Source organism: Diabrotica undecimpunctata, chromosome 7, assembly GCF_040954645.1.
Source record: "Diabrotica undecimpunctata isolate CICGRU chromosome 7, icDiaUnde3, whole genome shotgun sequence".
NCBI classification, from domain to species: Eukaryota; Metazoa; Arthropoda; class Insecta; order Coleoptera; family Chrysomelidae; genus Diabrotica; species Diabrotica undecimpunctata.
In genome coordinates, this window is record NC_092809.1 from 99,731,800 (window position 1) to 99,746,931 (window position 15,132).

The 15,132-nt window shown below is 33.5% G+C and overlaps 1 protein-coding gene across 2 annotated transcripts in view; it reads right to left on the reverse strand.

The window, feature by feature from the left end:
- Window positions 1-255: 255 nt before the first annotated feature.
- The window catches only part of Usp16-45 (ubiquitin specific protease 16/45), a 55,441-nt gene continuing 40,564 nt past the window's right edge, over window positions 256-15,132 (reverse strand). For both annotated transcript variants that reach the window (XM_072537872.1, XM_072537870.1), the window contains exons 9-10: window positions 9,289-9,564; window positions 256-4,639 (exon numbers count right to left, since the gene is read on the reverse strand). In XM_072537872.1, coding sequence (XP_072393973.1) covers window positions 4,226-4,639; window positions 9,289-9,564 — 690 coding nt within the window. In that variant the 3' untranslated portion in view covers window positions 256-4,225. The remainder of the gene's footprint in view (window positions 4,640-9,288; window positions 9,565-15,132) is intronic.

The window sequence follows — 15,132 nt, forward strand, 5'->3', positions numbered from 1 at the left end:
ATATATATATATATATATATATATATATATATATATATATATATATATATATATATATATATATATATATATATATATATATATATATATATATATATAATAAGATATAAATCCTAGCTGAAACCTAGAATGTTGCACGGACATCTGAAATGAAGTATGGATGCTTTGATTAGGAAGACCATTCTCATGTCTGTCAAGCTTAAATAATGTATTCGTGTTTGTTAATGCGGTATTAAGGAAATAAAACATAAAAAATTAATATATAAAATTATTTTAATAAATACACAATAAAGTTAAATCTGCAAAAAATTTGACAAAAAAGCTGAAAATAATTGAAATAATTTAGTAATGCAAATAAATTTAAATCTATAAATTTCCCTAGTGCTTGCTAAAATTCAATAATTTAAAAACCTCAGTGCAAAAATTAATAATATACACTCATTGCACTAACGAAAAAACGGCGAGGAGTATTATTCATAATTAATTGCAATCACAGGGTTCCTTGTTTTTAACAATTTTCTTAAGGAAAGAGGTGTTTGCTAGTATGAAATTATCTAATGCATTTGGGATACACTCAATCAAATATAATAAAAATTTACTATATACAAAAAAGATATTGTTTTTTGTTTATGTGTCCCGTAAATCCAGATTTTTTGTAATATATATCCAAATTTTCACTATCGGTGTATAAATGATCCTAACATTTTCTATGAATATTTCATTATAGAGCCGTTGGATTTGTAATCGGTGGATGTAGACGGTGAGTCATTAAGGATATAAAACAGTGAATCATTCAGATCAGAATTTTATTCCAGTCAAGTAGACATATTACGGTATTTTTTATGTTTAGGTATCAGAAAGAAGACATTAACAGGTTCCATGGTCGTCTAGAAGAAACTGTTAGCGCTATTCCGAATCGTAGCGCTATTCCGAATCGTGAACTAATCATAATTTTAGGAGACTTTAACGCCAAAATAGGGTCATCTAATGAAACTATTGAAGGAGTGCTGGACCAAAAAGGACTGGGATAAAGAAATGAGAATGGGGTCTGTGAAGAACAACATCTTATAATTACAAACACGTTCTATTAACACCATCCAAGGAGATTATACACATGGCGCAGTCCAGGTGGACGAACAAGAAATCAAATACACTACATCCTAATGAGATCAAGATGGAAGTCGTCGGTCATCAACTGTAAAACATATCCTGGCGCAGACTGTGGAAGCGATCATCAACTCCCGGTATTGAACGTTCGACTTTGTTTTAAGGTCCCCAAAAGAAGACCCATAAGAAAAGTCATGTCTCTGAATCCATCAAAAATCAATGACTTCCAATAAAACCCAGAAGAAGTTCTCTCTTTAGACCAATTAGATAGTTACCCTGAGAAAACTTGGATCTAGCTCAAAGATAAGGTAATCGAGGTTGCAAAAGAGTGCGAGGCAGCGGTTTCCACGGGCCGTAAGCCGTGGATATCCGATAATACGTGGACTGTAATTTAACGCAGAAAAGAACATAAAACTAGATACGGAGCAAAAGATGAATACAGAGAGTTATCAAAAGAAATCATAAAACAGTGCCGCAAAGGCAAAGCTGATTACATCCCTCAAATATGCATAGAAATAGAGTAACATGGCTGTCGAAATGAACCGAGGGATTTATTTCAGAAGATCAAACTCCTTACCAGAAAATTTAAATCTTAAACATGATCTGTAATAGATAAGGGAAAGACCGATACTGGTGAAATATTAGAAACATGGCGAAACTACTGTGGCGAGCTATATAAAAATAACGAGGTACCAGCAGAAAATCAGTAGCCCTCTGACTACCCTAGAAAACCTACTGTCTTACTCGCTGAAGTCACAGATGCAATTAAATCGCTAAAGAGAAATAAATCCTCAGTCATTGATTCAATACCAGGTGAAATACTACAGTTACTAGGTAACAAAGGATTATATATCATCCATTCTATCTGTGTCGCTGTTTTGAATTCAGGAAAATGGCCATCTGATTGGTGTACCTCAATTTATATCCCACTACACAAGAAAGGAACTACTACGAAATGTGAAAACTACCGCACACTGTCACTAATAACACATGCTAGTAAAATCTTGTTGAATATCATCAAAAACAGATTAAAAATCTATCTACAGTACCAAATATCTCAGGAACAAGCGGGGTTTGTAAATGGTAAACGTGCATGGGAACAAATCATGAACCTGAGACAACTCATTGAAAAGTCTAGAGAATTTCAAAAACCTATGATTATATGCTTCGTTGACTACCAAAAGACATTCGATTGTGTAAGCTGGATAAATCTGTGGCCCATTTTAATAGAAATGGACACACCAATGCACCTAGTGACACTTTTCTCAACCCAATTCAAGACCGAGAGCGGTGTTAGACAAGGATGCGTCTTGTCACCTGACTTATTCAACATTTAACAACAGTGGTAACTGTGAAGCAGAAGTTCGGAGACTTCTCTTCGAACTTTTGGAAAGACCGATCTATCTCTCAAAATATCAAAATGAGACTGGTGAATGCCCTTGTATTACCAATATTTCTAAACGGGGCAGAGACTTGGACTCTTCGCGGACGCGAGCCCCAAAACATTGATGCATTTGAGATGTGGTAGCGGAGAAGAATGCTGCGCATGCCTTGCACAGCTCAAAGGACAAAGGTTTCCATTCTAAACCAACTCGAGAAAAGGCTGTCCACAATATGTCTGCAACGTATTCTGCAATTTTTCGGTCACGTTTGGAGACGAAATTTTTTAAAGTAGAATCATGTTTTACAAATAATTTCACTGGTTGTATTTTTATCATTTATCATCATTCATATCACTTATCATTTCTTAATAATGTAATTACAATAATAGTAACTTTTAATAAATAATACACTGGGGTGTAAAATTAACCGGACACTCAGATTTTGTTTTGTTTTTTGTTGCCATTTTATGCCATAGAAACACAATTTTCGTTTATACCGTTCGAAGACCCTTAAATGAATATGGATTCAGGTCCAGAATGCCTGTCATGGGACCTTTTTTAACAGCAGATCATCGGAGGCAACGTTAACCATTAATTTAGCATTATCAGCAATGCTGTTTTACTCCGAAAGTTCAATTTGATGAAGGTGGTATAATGGTGTGGGCAGGCATTTTCCTATAGGTTCATACAGAACTTGTTACAATTCAAGGGGGCAATTTGAACGCTCAATGGTATATTTAGAAAAAGTTTGGAAGATCATGAATGACATTTGCCCCATTTGTTGGAGAAAACTTTCGTTTGATGCAAGATAATGCTCGTCCGCACATCGCAAGAATAACACGGGATTACTTGGATGACGTTGGGATTCGTTTATTACCATGGCCCCCATGAAGTGTAGACTTAAATCCAATAGAGCAGGCATGGGATATTCTGGAACGATGTATTCGACGTAACCATGGTGAGTTTGAAACCGTGAATGATTTGGAGCAAGCAGTTCGTGACGAATGGGAGCAAATCTCTCAAGCAGACTTTGCTGCCTTAATCCGAAGTATGTCTGAACGAATGAGAGCCGTAATTAGGGCTCGTGGAGGTAATACACTCTACTAAATATCGTTTTCAATAAAAAATGTTTATATTAAAAAAAAAAAAATTTTTGTTTCTTTGTAGATTTTTAAATTTTTTATTATTTTTTCTGTGTAACATTCTTGAGTTGTAATAAATTTGGAATTTAAATTTTGTTTATTATTAAATACTCAATTGGAAAAATCTTAACCTTTTTTAAACGCCAGTTTTTAGGAAAAATCTGAGTGTCCGGTTAATTTTGCACCACAGTGTATTTCTCGGAGACTTTAATTATATGAAAAAGTGTGTGAATCACGTCGTAAGCTTTTCTGGAGTCTCAAATGTGTGCTTAATGTCATTTCTTGTATTTAGTATGACCATGAGGGTCCCTGTTAATAATAATCCGATGATATCACAAATTAATAATAAATATATAAAGATTCTTGTATGTTAAATATCTTTCAACTTCACTGTTTTCGTCAAAACACTGTTTTCACATTTTTAAGAAACAATACAAAAAGTATAACACCCACGGAGAGAGTAAATATAAATTATATTTGACTATTTTGCAACATTTTTCAAATGAATTGATTCCCACAATCCTTAAGACACCTCAAATGAACTTAATTAACAGTATATTCTACAAGTCCATGTCTATATATAATTGAAAAACCCTACAATATTCTTTCATAGAATAGTAAATAAGCTTGCGCTGCTAACACCTTGGATTCTGATACTTCAGACACGTATGAGTCACTAATATAAAACCATCTTCCAGGTGGTACCTCCGGTTCTCCCGTGGCTCCTTTGGAACTGTTATCGGTTTTTTGCTTTTGGTTTTTGGGAAGGTAGTTCCATCTGTAGCTGTTTTCGTCTAAAGGCGAACGGACTTTAATGTATGCGACATAGTGTCCACCATGTATGCCACCGCTGTGTTCTACTACTCCGTAAAGTGAATACAGAACCTTGGTTTGACCGTCTTCGAACGTTGGCAGGTTTTGAGAACGTTTTGAGCAAAATGGAGCTATGTCGAGAAGCGTAGTAAACTTCACGTTTTTGCTGACTTTGGCCGAACGGAAGCGGTACACCTAGAAATTAAAAAATATATTTAAACAAACTATTGTTACGGGCTTAATAATAAGTTTGGTGATATAGCAAACCATAGACGCAAAATCTGACATCAGCACAGAATACTTTAAAGTTGCAATGATTGATATACGTATTTTATACATTTAGTTCAAAAAATTATCTTGTAACGTTATAAACGTCACATAATTGTTATTTTTCTTTTAATAATTATTTTATATCAATTTCTTTTGATTTTATTCATTTATTAACTTTATCTTTCATTTTACTATTTTTATTTTAAAAATAGTTGGCGTTCAATTCTCCAATCAACTAAATATCCAGTTTAATCTTTATTTTTCATTTTCACTAAACATTCTAATTCCTTTATTCAGACCCTATTATGTTCTTTGAGATGATGGAACATATAAATTTCTATGCCTCACTTCATAGACAGTATATCTGTTAGTTGGCAACTCTGCTCTGTCATGTCACTTCTGTCATTGCCACAATTCTGTAGTGGCATACTTTTTTATAAATATCGTTCATCTATACAAAGGCATGCTTATATTGAAAATTCATTTATAATATTAAATCTTCTCTGGGGTAAGTTATATTTACGAGCCCCTTCCCATATCAGTTGGCCCACCTATGGAATTTGCAGTTTAAGTAGATTACCATAAACAAATTATTCTCTGCATGTTTTTATAAGTCCCATATTAATTAATATGACATTTTTATTAATATTTATTAAAAACATTACCCTTATAATTTTTTATTTATTTCCAACAACAACAAAAATTTCACTAAACCCTGGCTATGCAACCCAACATACGTTGTAAAGCTTTTTGCCGTTTGTGGATTGTACAATGTGTCGAGGTAAAGTTATCGATGAGAAAATTTGTTCAATCATTATTAGATTTTTTTAATCCTGAAAAATTCAATTCGGAAATCGCGAACATGTTGCAATTGTCACGCTATAGTGTAAAAAATATAGTCAGAAAATACAAAACTACAGGTTCGGTGGTCACAAAACCTATAAATGTACAAAAAAGCCAAATAACCGAAGCAGATCGAAGGACATTAAGAAGCATTATAGTGAAAAATCGAAAAGCAAATTAGATGAAGTTAAGCGTTTTATGGAGTGAGGTTATCGGAAGACACGTTTCTAGATCAACATCTCACCGAGAGGCCCACAAATTAGGATTTGGTACTTACAAAGTAAGTTTTATAGTTGAGTGTTGGAGACAGTGGGAGTCGCGTCATTCGCAGGAAAAATGAAGCTTTCCATCCCGACTGTCTGAAGAGAAAAGTCAAATTTCCTGCATCTGTTATGATCTGGGCCAGCATGCTGTCTAAAGGTGTGTTACATTTTATCGATGGGATTGTAAACATTGACAAGTATTTGAATATTTTAGAAGAATCTCTTTTACCGATTATGGAACAACGTTTAACGTCAGCGAAAGATTTTGTCTTCCAACAGGAGGGCGCAGGTTGTCATACCTCAAAAAAGAGTTTAAAATGAATTTAAGACCATGGCATACCACTTCTGGAATGGGTTTCTAATAGTCCCAACTTGTCCCCGATAGAGACTTTGTGGCGCGAAATGAAAAAAGCTTCGAGAAAACATCCTGCCAGCTCCGTCAACGAATTGAAGGAAAAATTGCAAGAAATATGGGATTCGTTTACATTAGAATTTTGTCAGAACTTGGTAAAAATTATGCCTCGAAGAATTGAGGATGTCATTAAAAATAAAGGGGATGTAACTCAGTGGTAAACTTTTACATTTTTTTTGTTAATATTACATATTCTATGCGTTTTTTTAATTTATTATTATTCTGTTTAATCAATAGTTTTCATTACGTTATAAAATATTTTCTATAATTAGGAAATTCAAAAATGTTGTTCGATGCATTAAAACTTCTAAAATTTACGCTGCGCTTTTATTTTTGTTCTCTAAAATTTAATTTTCTTATCAATCAAACGTTGGGACAACTGATATGGGAAGGAGCATATTTAATCAATTCCGAGTGTCTTTTTATGATTTCAAATTTTATACATTCATACATAACCTCTTCCGCACATGTTCAATTTAAACTACTTATAATTCGTCCAATATTCACTTTATGCTTGCCAATTTGCTATTTTCTATTTAATATTGTAATTATTTTCAATCATCATATGGCAAGGAAATATTTTAAAATCTATGCAGTTACTAACTCAAGATTTATTATTTTAGTTTTTTTTTGGTCTAATTAATTTTTTCTGTTCCCTCTTGTTGGGTGAAATTCTATAAAAGCCTTGTGGTGCACCACACACATGGGATGACAACTACAGCAGATTTGCAGAATCTAATAGCCGCCCAGAACTAAAACGGGCTCGATTCCGGAATCTCCCGTGAAGTGAAATTATTCCGTGAAGTCAAAAGCTGCAACTAACCACTACATTCTACAATCCTTTGAAGCCAACAACAAGTTATCCAGTGATGCAATAAGTATCATATTTGTAAAGCTTATAGGCAAGATTTGCTTTGATTTTTAATATCTTATTAAAATTTATTATATATTTTTTTTATATACAATAGTTAATATGTTGGTTAATTTGTCTCAGCCAAACTCATTGTTCAGATTTACTTCTAAGATAAGACGTTCTCACACCTGAAAGACTGCACTAGACGAGGCCTAACACTTGGCTCCCAAAGAGACTTGTGTTTTATTGCTTTACATTGAATCCCAATTTTCGGAGGTAGTTATATTGTTACAATCTTAAAAAAATATGTCAAATTAAGAATATTTTTGATCGATGCTGTATCGATTTTCAAAATAAATTAACACAACTACAATATACCGATTAACCACCCTGTTTTGATAGTTTTATGAATTTATTTCTGTAACGATCCAAAGAACCTATAATTATTGTTTTAATTCTATTTAATTCAGAACGAAATAATTTTTATGTGTCCCTGCATAATTTAATTACGTTTTCAATAATGAAAACTTTATTTTTTTTTTATCGGTTGGATTTAATTGAGGGTCTGGCTTAGTTTCGACGGGTATGCTTGGTTCGCGGAGGGAGCGCGTCTATTCTGTTCCTTACGGCAGGCGATTCGTTATCATTTTTCTATAAGCTATGTTCTACCGGATCTAGTGTAGATAGGGCATTAACAATTTCTTCTCTCACTTCTTTACATAAGAAAAAAAAGAAGTGATCCTTCTTTACAAATATTGGACTGCTCTGTTTGTCTTCATGTACTCTTGGTCGTCCAATTTTATTTTATTATCAATTTCTACCACTCAATTTTATTTAAAACGAAGTCCAATTGAGTTCAAGAGGAAAAATTCCAGACTATGATCTACTTGATGCTAGCTACGATAGAGCATGCGGTGTAGCAACGTATGTACGCACAAATATAGAAAATGCAGTTTTAATTTCCACTTCTACCAAGAACAACTTCCACGAGGTAACATAAATAGCCAATATTTATAAGCCCCTGCTCTTACCTAGCCTACACATGTTCTTATTCTCTACGAACACCCAGCCATATACATAGGGGATTTTAACAGTCACCATGAGATATGGAAGTCCTCTGAAAATGACAAAAAAGGTTCGTCCCTTTTGGAGTGCTCAGAAGAATATGGTTCCACCTCTTATTTGACGCCAAGGATGGAAACACTTTTAGATCTGCAGCTTGGAAGAGGGAGTATAACCCTAATCTTTGTTTTCTTACCAGCGACGACAAAGGCCAACCTCTACCAGCATCAAGAAAGGTCATATCCGATTTTCCCCACAGCCAACACCGCCCCATTCTCATCAAAATCGGTATTAGCATTACAATTATAAGATCGTTTGCATGCCCCAGATGGAATTTCAGGAAAGCTTATTGGTCGGCTTTCTCTAGTAATATTGATAAATGCAGGTTGGATCCCACCAAAAGCATAACCCACGAGAGATTGACAGGAGCAATTCCTAGAGGGTACAGTAAAGAATATATTTCTGGATGGTCTGAGGAGAGCGAAAAACTTTATGAAAAATTCTGTGAAGAAAGAAGGCAGGAAATTGCAGACGATGTACTCCACAGCATTGATACCGCTAGGCGCAAGAAATGGACTGAGGCAGTTGAAAATCTAGATTTCAAAAACTCGAGTAGAAAAGCCTGGGCACTGCTTCAAAAACTAGCAGGCAGTAACCCATCCGACCGCCCAACCAATCTAATAACACCAAACCAAGTGGCGTTCAACATAATATCTACCTCAAGAGCAGCCCAGAATCGCTTACACACAATTAAAGTTAAAAAAGACCTGAAAAACTTAAAATCTACTTGTCCACTTGAAATAGAATATTCCAACCCTTTCACCTGTGAAGAAATCTTGGAAGCTCTTAATGAAATGAAAACGGGAAAAGCCACTGGCTTTGATGACATTCATGCTGAATTTCTAAAGCAAAGTGACAAATTTACTAACTTTCTTCACCGACATTCTTCAGAAAAATATATTGTTTCTTTAGAGACGGTGTTAAAAAAAAATTAAAAGACAGAAATACATTCGAAATTTCTGTAATGATTGTATATCTTTTTAAATGAATATACTATAAGTGACCATAGTAGCCGAGCACATTAATTCTAAATAAAAAATATTATATTGATATAAAAGATTGTTTTGTAAATATTTCTTACCTGAAACCGTTTCAAATGCAGAATAAGCACGGCAGGTGGATTGTAAATGAGCAACTGTTTTGAAGCGTCTGTATACACGGTCTTCTTTTCCGGTCCCCCCAATCGTTTGGTACACAATTCACAGCCTACTTTATTAGTTCCAGCCATCAATTCACATTCGGTGAATTGATTCAAACAAGATTGCACAGAACATTCGCCTTCTTCGCATTGATACCGGGAAGATATCGTACCGGACCACAAGCTTTCATCCTCCGCTCCCCATTGGTCTTCTTCCATCTGTTTAGAGAGAATTAGAGTTTAAGTAGAAACTTACTGTAGCCTTTTTTCTTTGGCTACAATTTAGAATGTAGTAAATGATTTTAAAACAAGTTTATGTCAGTCCGTACCGCATGAAACACGTTTTTCGTGTACCATACGAAACGTGAATTTGTTGTTACATCTACAAAAATATATTATCTAAACCATAAAACCTAAATTAATAAATTTACGAGTAACTGGGGCTGTTGTTTATTTTCTGCTTTGCTCACCGTATCATCTGCATACCTTATGCTGTTAAGCTCAGTGCCATTGATTCTTGCTAAGTCCGGACATTCTTCTAGATCAGATTATATATTCAGAATATACATTAAAAAGAATTGGGGACAGAATATATCCTTGACTTACTCCTCGTTCAATGTTTACCAATTTTGTGTTATTACTATAAATTTATTGATTCCATTACGTGTTACAAATTGTCATGATATCATGTCCTTTCAACCCCACCTGTTGGAGAATTTCTATTAATTTTTTATGTTTGATTCCATCAAAAGCTTTTTTGTAACCAACAAAGCAGATGCAGAGGTTTCTTTTCACTTCCAAATAGCGATTAACGTTAGTCCCAGGATTGCATTTCTTGTATCCTTTCTGAAACCATATTGTGAGATGATCCTCATGAAAATTTTTGTTGCGTCTCATCAGGATCATTGTTCTGTTATTATAACATTTTGTTGCCTTATGTTTCTTGGGTTGTGGTATATATACGGGATGAGTTTTTAGTGTGACATCGGTCGATAATTCCATTATGGTATAGAATATCCAAAAAACGTATTTAGAAAAAATGTAGGAAATGATATCCTTGGAAAATATGTGGAATTCTACAAGGTGATTAATAAATACGTGGTACAGCAAACACACATTTTTTTAAATAATTCACCCTATATTTTATTTCTTAAAAATATTGTATTTATGATACTCTTTCATTTTTATATAGCATTCCCTATACCTAAACTCATTACTTTCCGAGATATTTTTAGTTTTCTTCAAATTTCGGAAATACATTTAATATTTTTAAGTAGAAATAAGTATTAAGTATTGAGTGATAATATAACAAAATTATTTTTATTCAATCAAGCTCGGTATAAAGAAAATAAAGCGTCCATTAAAACGGGAACAAGAATCATAGGAAACTTCACCACAACAAAAGGGCTCCTGCAGGGTTGTTCCACATTTTCAACCCTTTTCAAAATATACTTAGAGAAAGCCTTGACTACATGGAAAAGAAAATGCGAAGGCATGGGAGTACCGGTACGAAACGAATACCTATATACACTAAGCTTTGCAGACGATCAAGTAGTGATTGCACAAGACCACGACCTCAGTTACATGATGAAGAAACTACAAGAAGAATATACCAAGGCTGGCCTAGATATTAACCTCGCGAAAACAGAGTACCTATCTATAAGTGAAGAAGACATAGATCTACAGATTGACGACAACGTAACAATCAAAGGAAAGGATAAATTCAAATACTTGGGGTTTATAATCACGAAAAAGGCACCAGCAGAGGAAGAAATTAAGCAAAGATTAGGACAAACAAGAACAGCAATCCGACAACTTAACTCAGTATGGTGGGATAGACACCTAAATATGAAGACAAAAACACAGATTTATAAAACATTAGTGCGAAGTATTGACATAGGCTGACAATTGGATTATAAACAAGAAAAACAGCAGTAAGATAGTAGCAACAGAGATGGAATGCCTGAGAGTAACAAGAATGGATAGGAGAAATAATGACGAAATAAAGCTAAAAATATCAATAGAAACAGACGTACTAACATATATAGAACAAAAAAGACTAAAGTGGTATGGACATGTAAGGAGAACTAACGACAGCAGATAGATAAAGAGAATAACCGAATGGAACCCCATAGGAAGGAGGAAAAGAGGACAACCCCGAAGATCCTGGAGAAACGAAGTAGACGATGCCATGAGTAAGAGAGGCCTCAACATGGAGAATGGGACAACAGAGAGAGAGAGAGAGAGATGGGAACGGTTGAGCGAGGGAAGGCAGTGAATACTGTAGAATCCCTGAATATGAATATATATATATATATATATATATATATATATATATATTCGGGACGACATATATTCACGTTTCGTATGAACGTTCCATATAATGGAACGGTGAATCTGCATAATTTTCATTACTATGCATCAAGCAATCCATATTTTGTTAACACTCTAGTCAAACTTGGTTTATGTGATTGGTCCACATTTTTTTGAATGTGGTCGTGTGAATGGTGCCATATATCTGGATTTTCTAAATAATCATTTGCCAATACTACTGCAAAACGTACCGCTTAATATTCACAACGAATGTGGTTTTTACACGACGGTGCTCCAGTTCATCACACTACTCCTATTCACAATCATCTAACTAATATCTTTTCTGAGAGGTGGACCAACTGTTTGACCAGCGCGATCAGCGGAATTCTCCAAAATTGATTTTTTCATGGGGGGCTATAAAAAAGACCTTTCGTACCAGAAGCCTCCAACAACGCCAGATGATATGAAAAATAGAATAAGAGAAGCTTTTAATAAAATTGACTTACAAATGTTAAGAAATGTGGTTCGGTCATTTGAATATCGGTTACAAGGTGGACATTTTGAACATTTACTTTCAACTTATTTCCTTAATATCACATTAATTGTTACATTCATGACATATTATTATAGTTTACATTTTTTGTTAGTTGATTATTGAATAAAAATAATTTTGTTATATTATCACTCAATACTCAATACTTATTTCTACTTACAAAAATTGAATGTATTACTGAAATTTGAAGAAAACTAAAAATATCTCGGAAAATAATGAGTTTAGGAATAGGGAATTCTATATAATGAAAGAGTATTAAATATCATATTTCTAAAAAATAAAATACAGGGTGATCCATTTAAAAAAATAGAGAAAATCGTACCTTTGTTTTGTAGTTCACCCTGTATACAAATTTTAGTCAATGATTTCAACTAAACTTAATTTAAAAACTACACTATATTGTTTATCTTATTATATAAAATAAATAATTGTTTATGCATTACTTCTTTATATATATGGTGTTGATTTCATATCGATTTCGAAATAAAAATGGTCAATGCCCAATATTATAAGAACAAGAATTATGAGAGGAATATAAATATGAAAAAATATATAGCGTGTCCCATTAAAAAAATTGTATGTTTACTATACCACGTAGTTATTAATCACCCTGTAGAATTCCACATATTTTCCAAGTATTGCCCACATTTTTTTTTAAATAAATTTTTTGGATATCTTGTACCACAATGGAATTATCGACCGATGTCGCACTAAAGACTCACCCTGTATAAATGTGGTTGTGAGCCAGTCTTGAGGTAGTGTCCCAGCTTTATTAACACAATTAACGAAGCGTGTCAGATATTTGGTGGCAGCAGGACTTAAAAGTTTTTGAATCCTTCAGCCACCGTTCCGTCTTCACCAGGCTTGCCGTATGATCCCGTTTAAAAATAACTTATACAACGTCATAAAACATTATGAAGATTATTAATTTAAGATTTATTGTTCAGAACATATAAATGGCAGACTTTAGGCACGAACTGTACATACTTTGTTAATGCACCAACAACTCTATACATAATTTTAATGAAAATGGAGATGATAAATATAAATTTATTTTTAAAATCTACAAAACCTACTTACAAATCTAAATTTTGCCACAAAACATAAAAATTGACCCACAAAACCTAATTATCATGACGTAATAGTGTCGAACTCATAAAACAAGTTTATTAATGCTATTTATAATAGACATGCATATTAGACTGATGCAAACTCGGTAAATAAGAACTAAAACTATATAAGCAAAGTTCTCAAAATTAACTATATTCATCAGACACACTTTGCAGTCTTACATATTATTCTATTCCATATACATAGAACTCGTGGAAAATAAGTGTAGCCGATTTTTTAAAGTTTAGTGCACGTGTTGTCCGCTAGGTGAAACAAATAAGGGGGCAAAAAATGTAAACAATATTTGAAATTTCACTTGTTTCTCGTGATATTTACATGGAATTTCATGTGGAAATGTTTATTTAAACCACAATCCGATCATTCTTATGCTTCTGTTGGAGAAGTTAGCAGGTTAGTAATTTTAAAAAATAATAGTGTGTTAGTGATTACCACAAAAGACACTTTTCAGGTTGTGGAAAACACAGAAAAAGCCTTGTTCTTGACAACTGGTGACTTGTTCTGCCTGTAGTAAATAACCTTTCTTCAGGCAATATTTTCTCTTTATGTACTGAAATAGTAGACTTCACTTGTCTTTATCCAGCTGCAAGCGTGTTGTTTCTTACAATTTAGTAAATAAACACATAATAAAGTAAAAAAGTGGTTACTAATCTTTTAGAATTCTTAGTGGCTACTAAAGAGTTACTTTCTTTTTTGGTTATTTATCTATTTTAGAACCAATACTACAATCAAGTATCACAATTGTAGAAAGTGACTCATGTTTTAATTATTTTTTGTAGGCCAGTAAAATTGGACGACGTTTACCCTATAGAAAAAAATATGTTTTTTCCGACCAAAGGAGAACATTTAATTATTATTTAATAAACAAATTACAGGATTATTGCAGAATCTGTTTAATCTCTTAAAAATTGACAAAAACTTTCTTATTCTGACTGTTCAAAGAAATTACGTTCAGACTTTATATGAAATCAATTTCAATAACTTGACTAGTCTATTTTTAAACTGTTCAAATGTTTTGGCAAAGTCGTAGACTAATTTTCGAAACCAAATTCAAGAATTCCGCTTTAATCTGTGCCTTCTAAAAATTGCAATCTGTGCCTTCTAAAAATTGCAAGGCAAAACAGACGTTGATAAAGATGTTAAGGGAGACATGGAGAATCTAAAAATTGCATTCCACAACATATCTCCTCAACTAAGCAAAATTCTTAGCGAATTGGTTTTTAGTACTCGTACAGAGTATATCGAAATAAAAAGGAAAAGACAGTCAAGATTTTATTTCACGTACAGGGAGCTTGCGCATCCGTTTATACGTATTTCGGACCAATAGGACTCATCAGAACGGCTTTCGCAAACGCTCTGAACGTGAAATAAATCTTTTCTGTCTTAGGAAGCAACTCTAACATGGCTTCGTATAGACGCAATGTAGCGACATCTGATAATAAAATCGTAGACTAATTTTCGAAACCAAATTCAAGAATTCCGCTTTAATCTGTGCCTTCTAAAAATTGCAAGGCAAAACAGACGTTGATAAAGATGTTAAGAGAGACATGAGGAATCTAAAAATTGCATTCCACAACATATCTAGTCAACTAAGCAAAATTCTTAGCGAATTGGTTTCTAGTACTCGTACAGAGTATATCGAAATAAAAAGGAAAAGACAGTCAAGATTTTATTGTGGAATGCAATTTTTAGATTCCCCATGTCTCTCTTAACATCTATATGTCTGTTTTGCCTTGCAATTTTTAGAAGGCACAGATTAAAGCGGAATTCTTGAATTTGGTTTCGAAAATTAG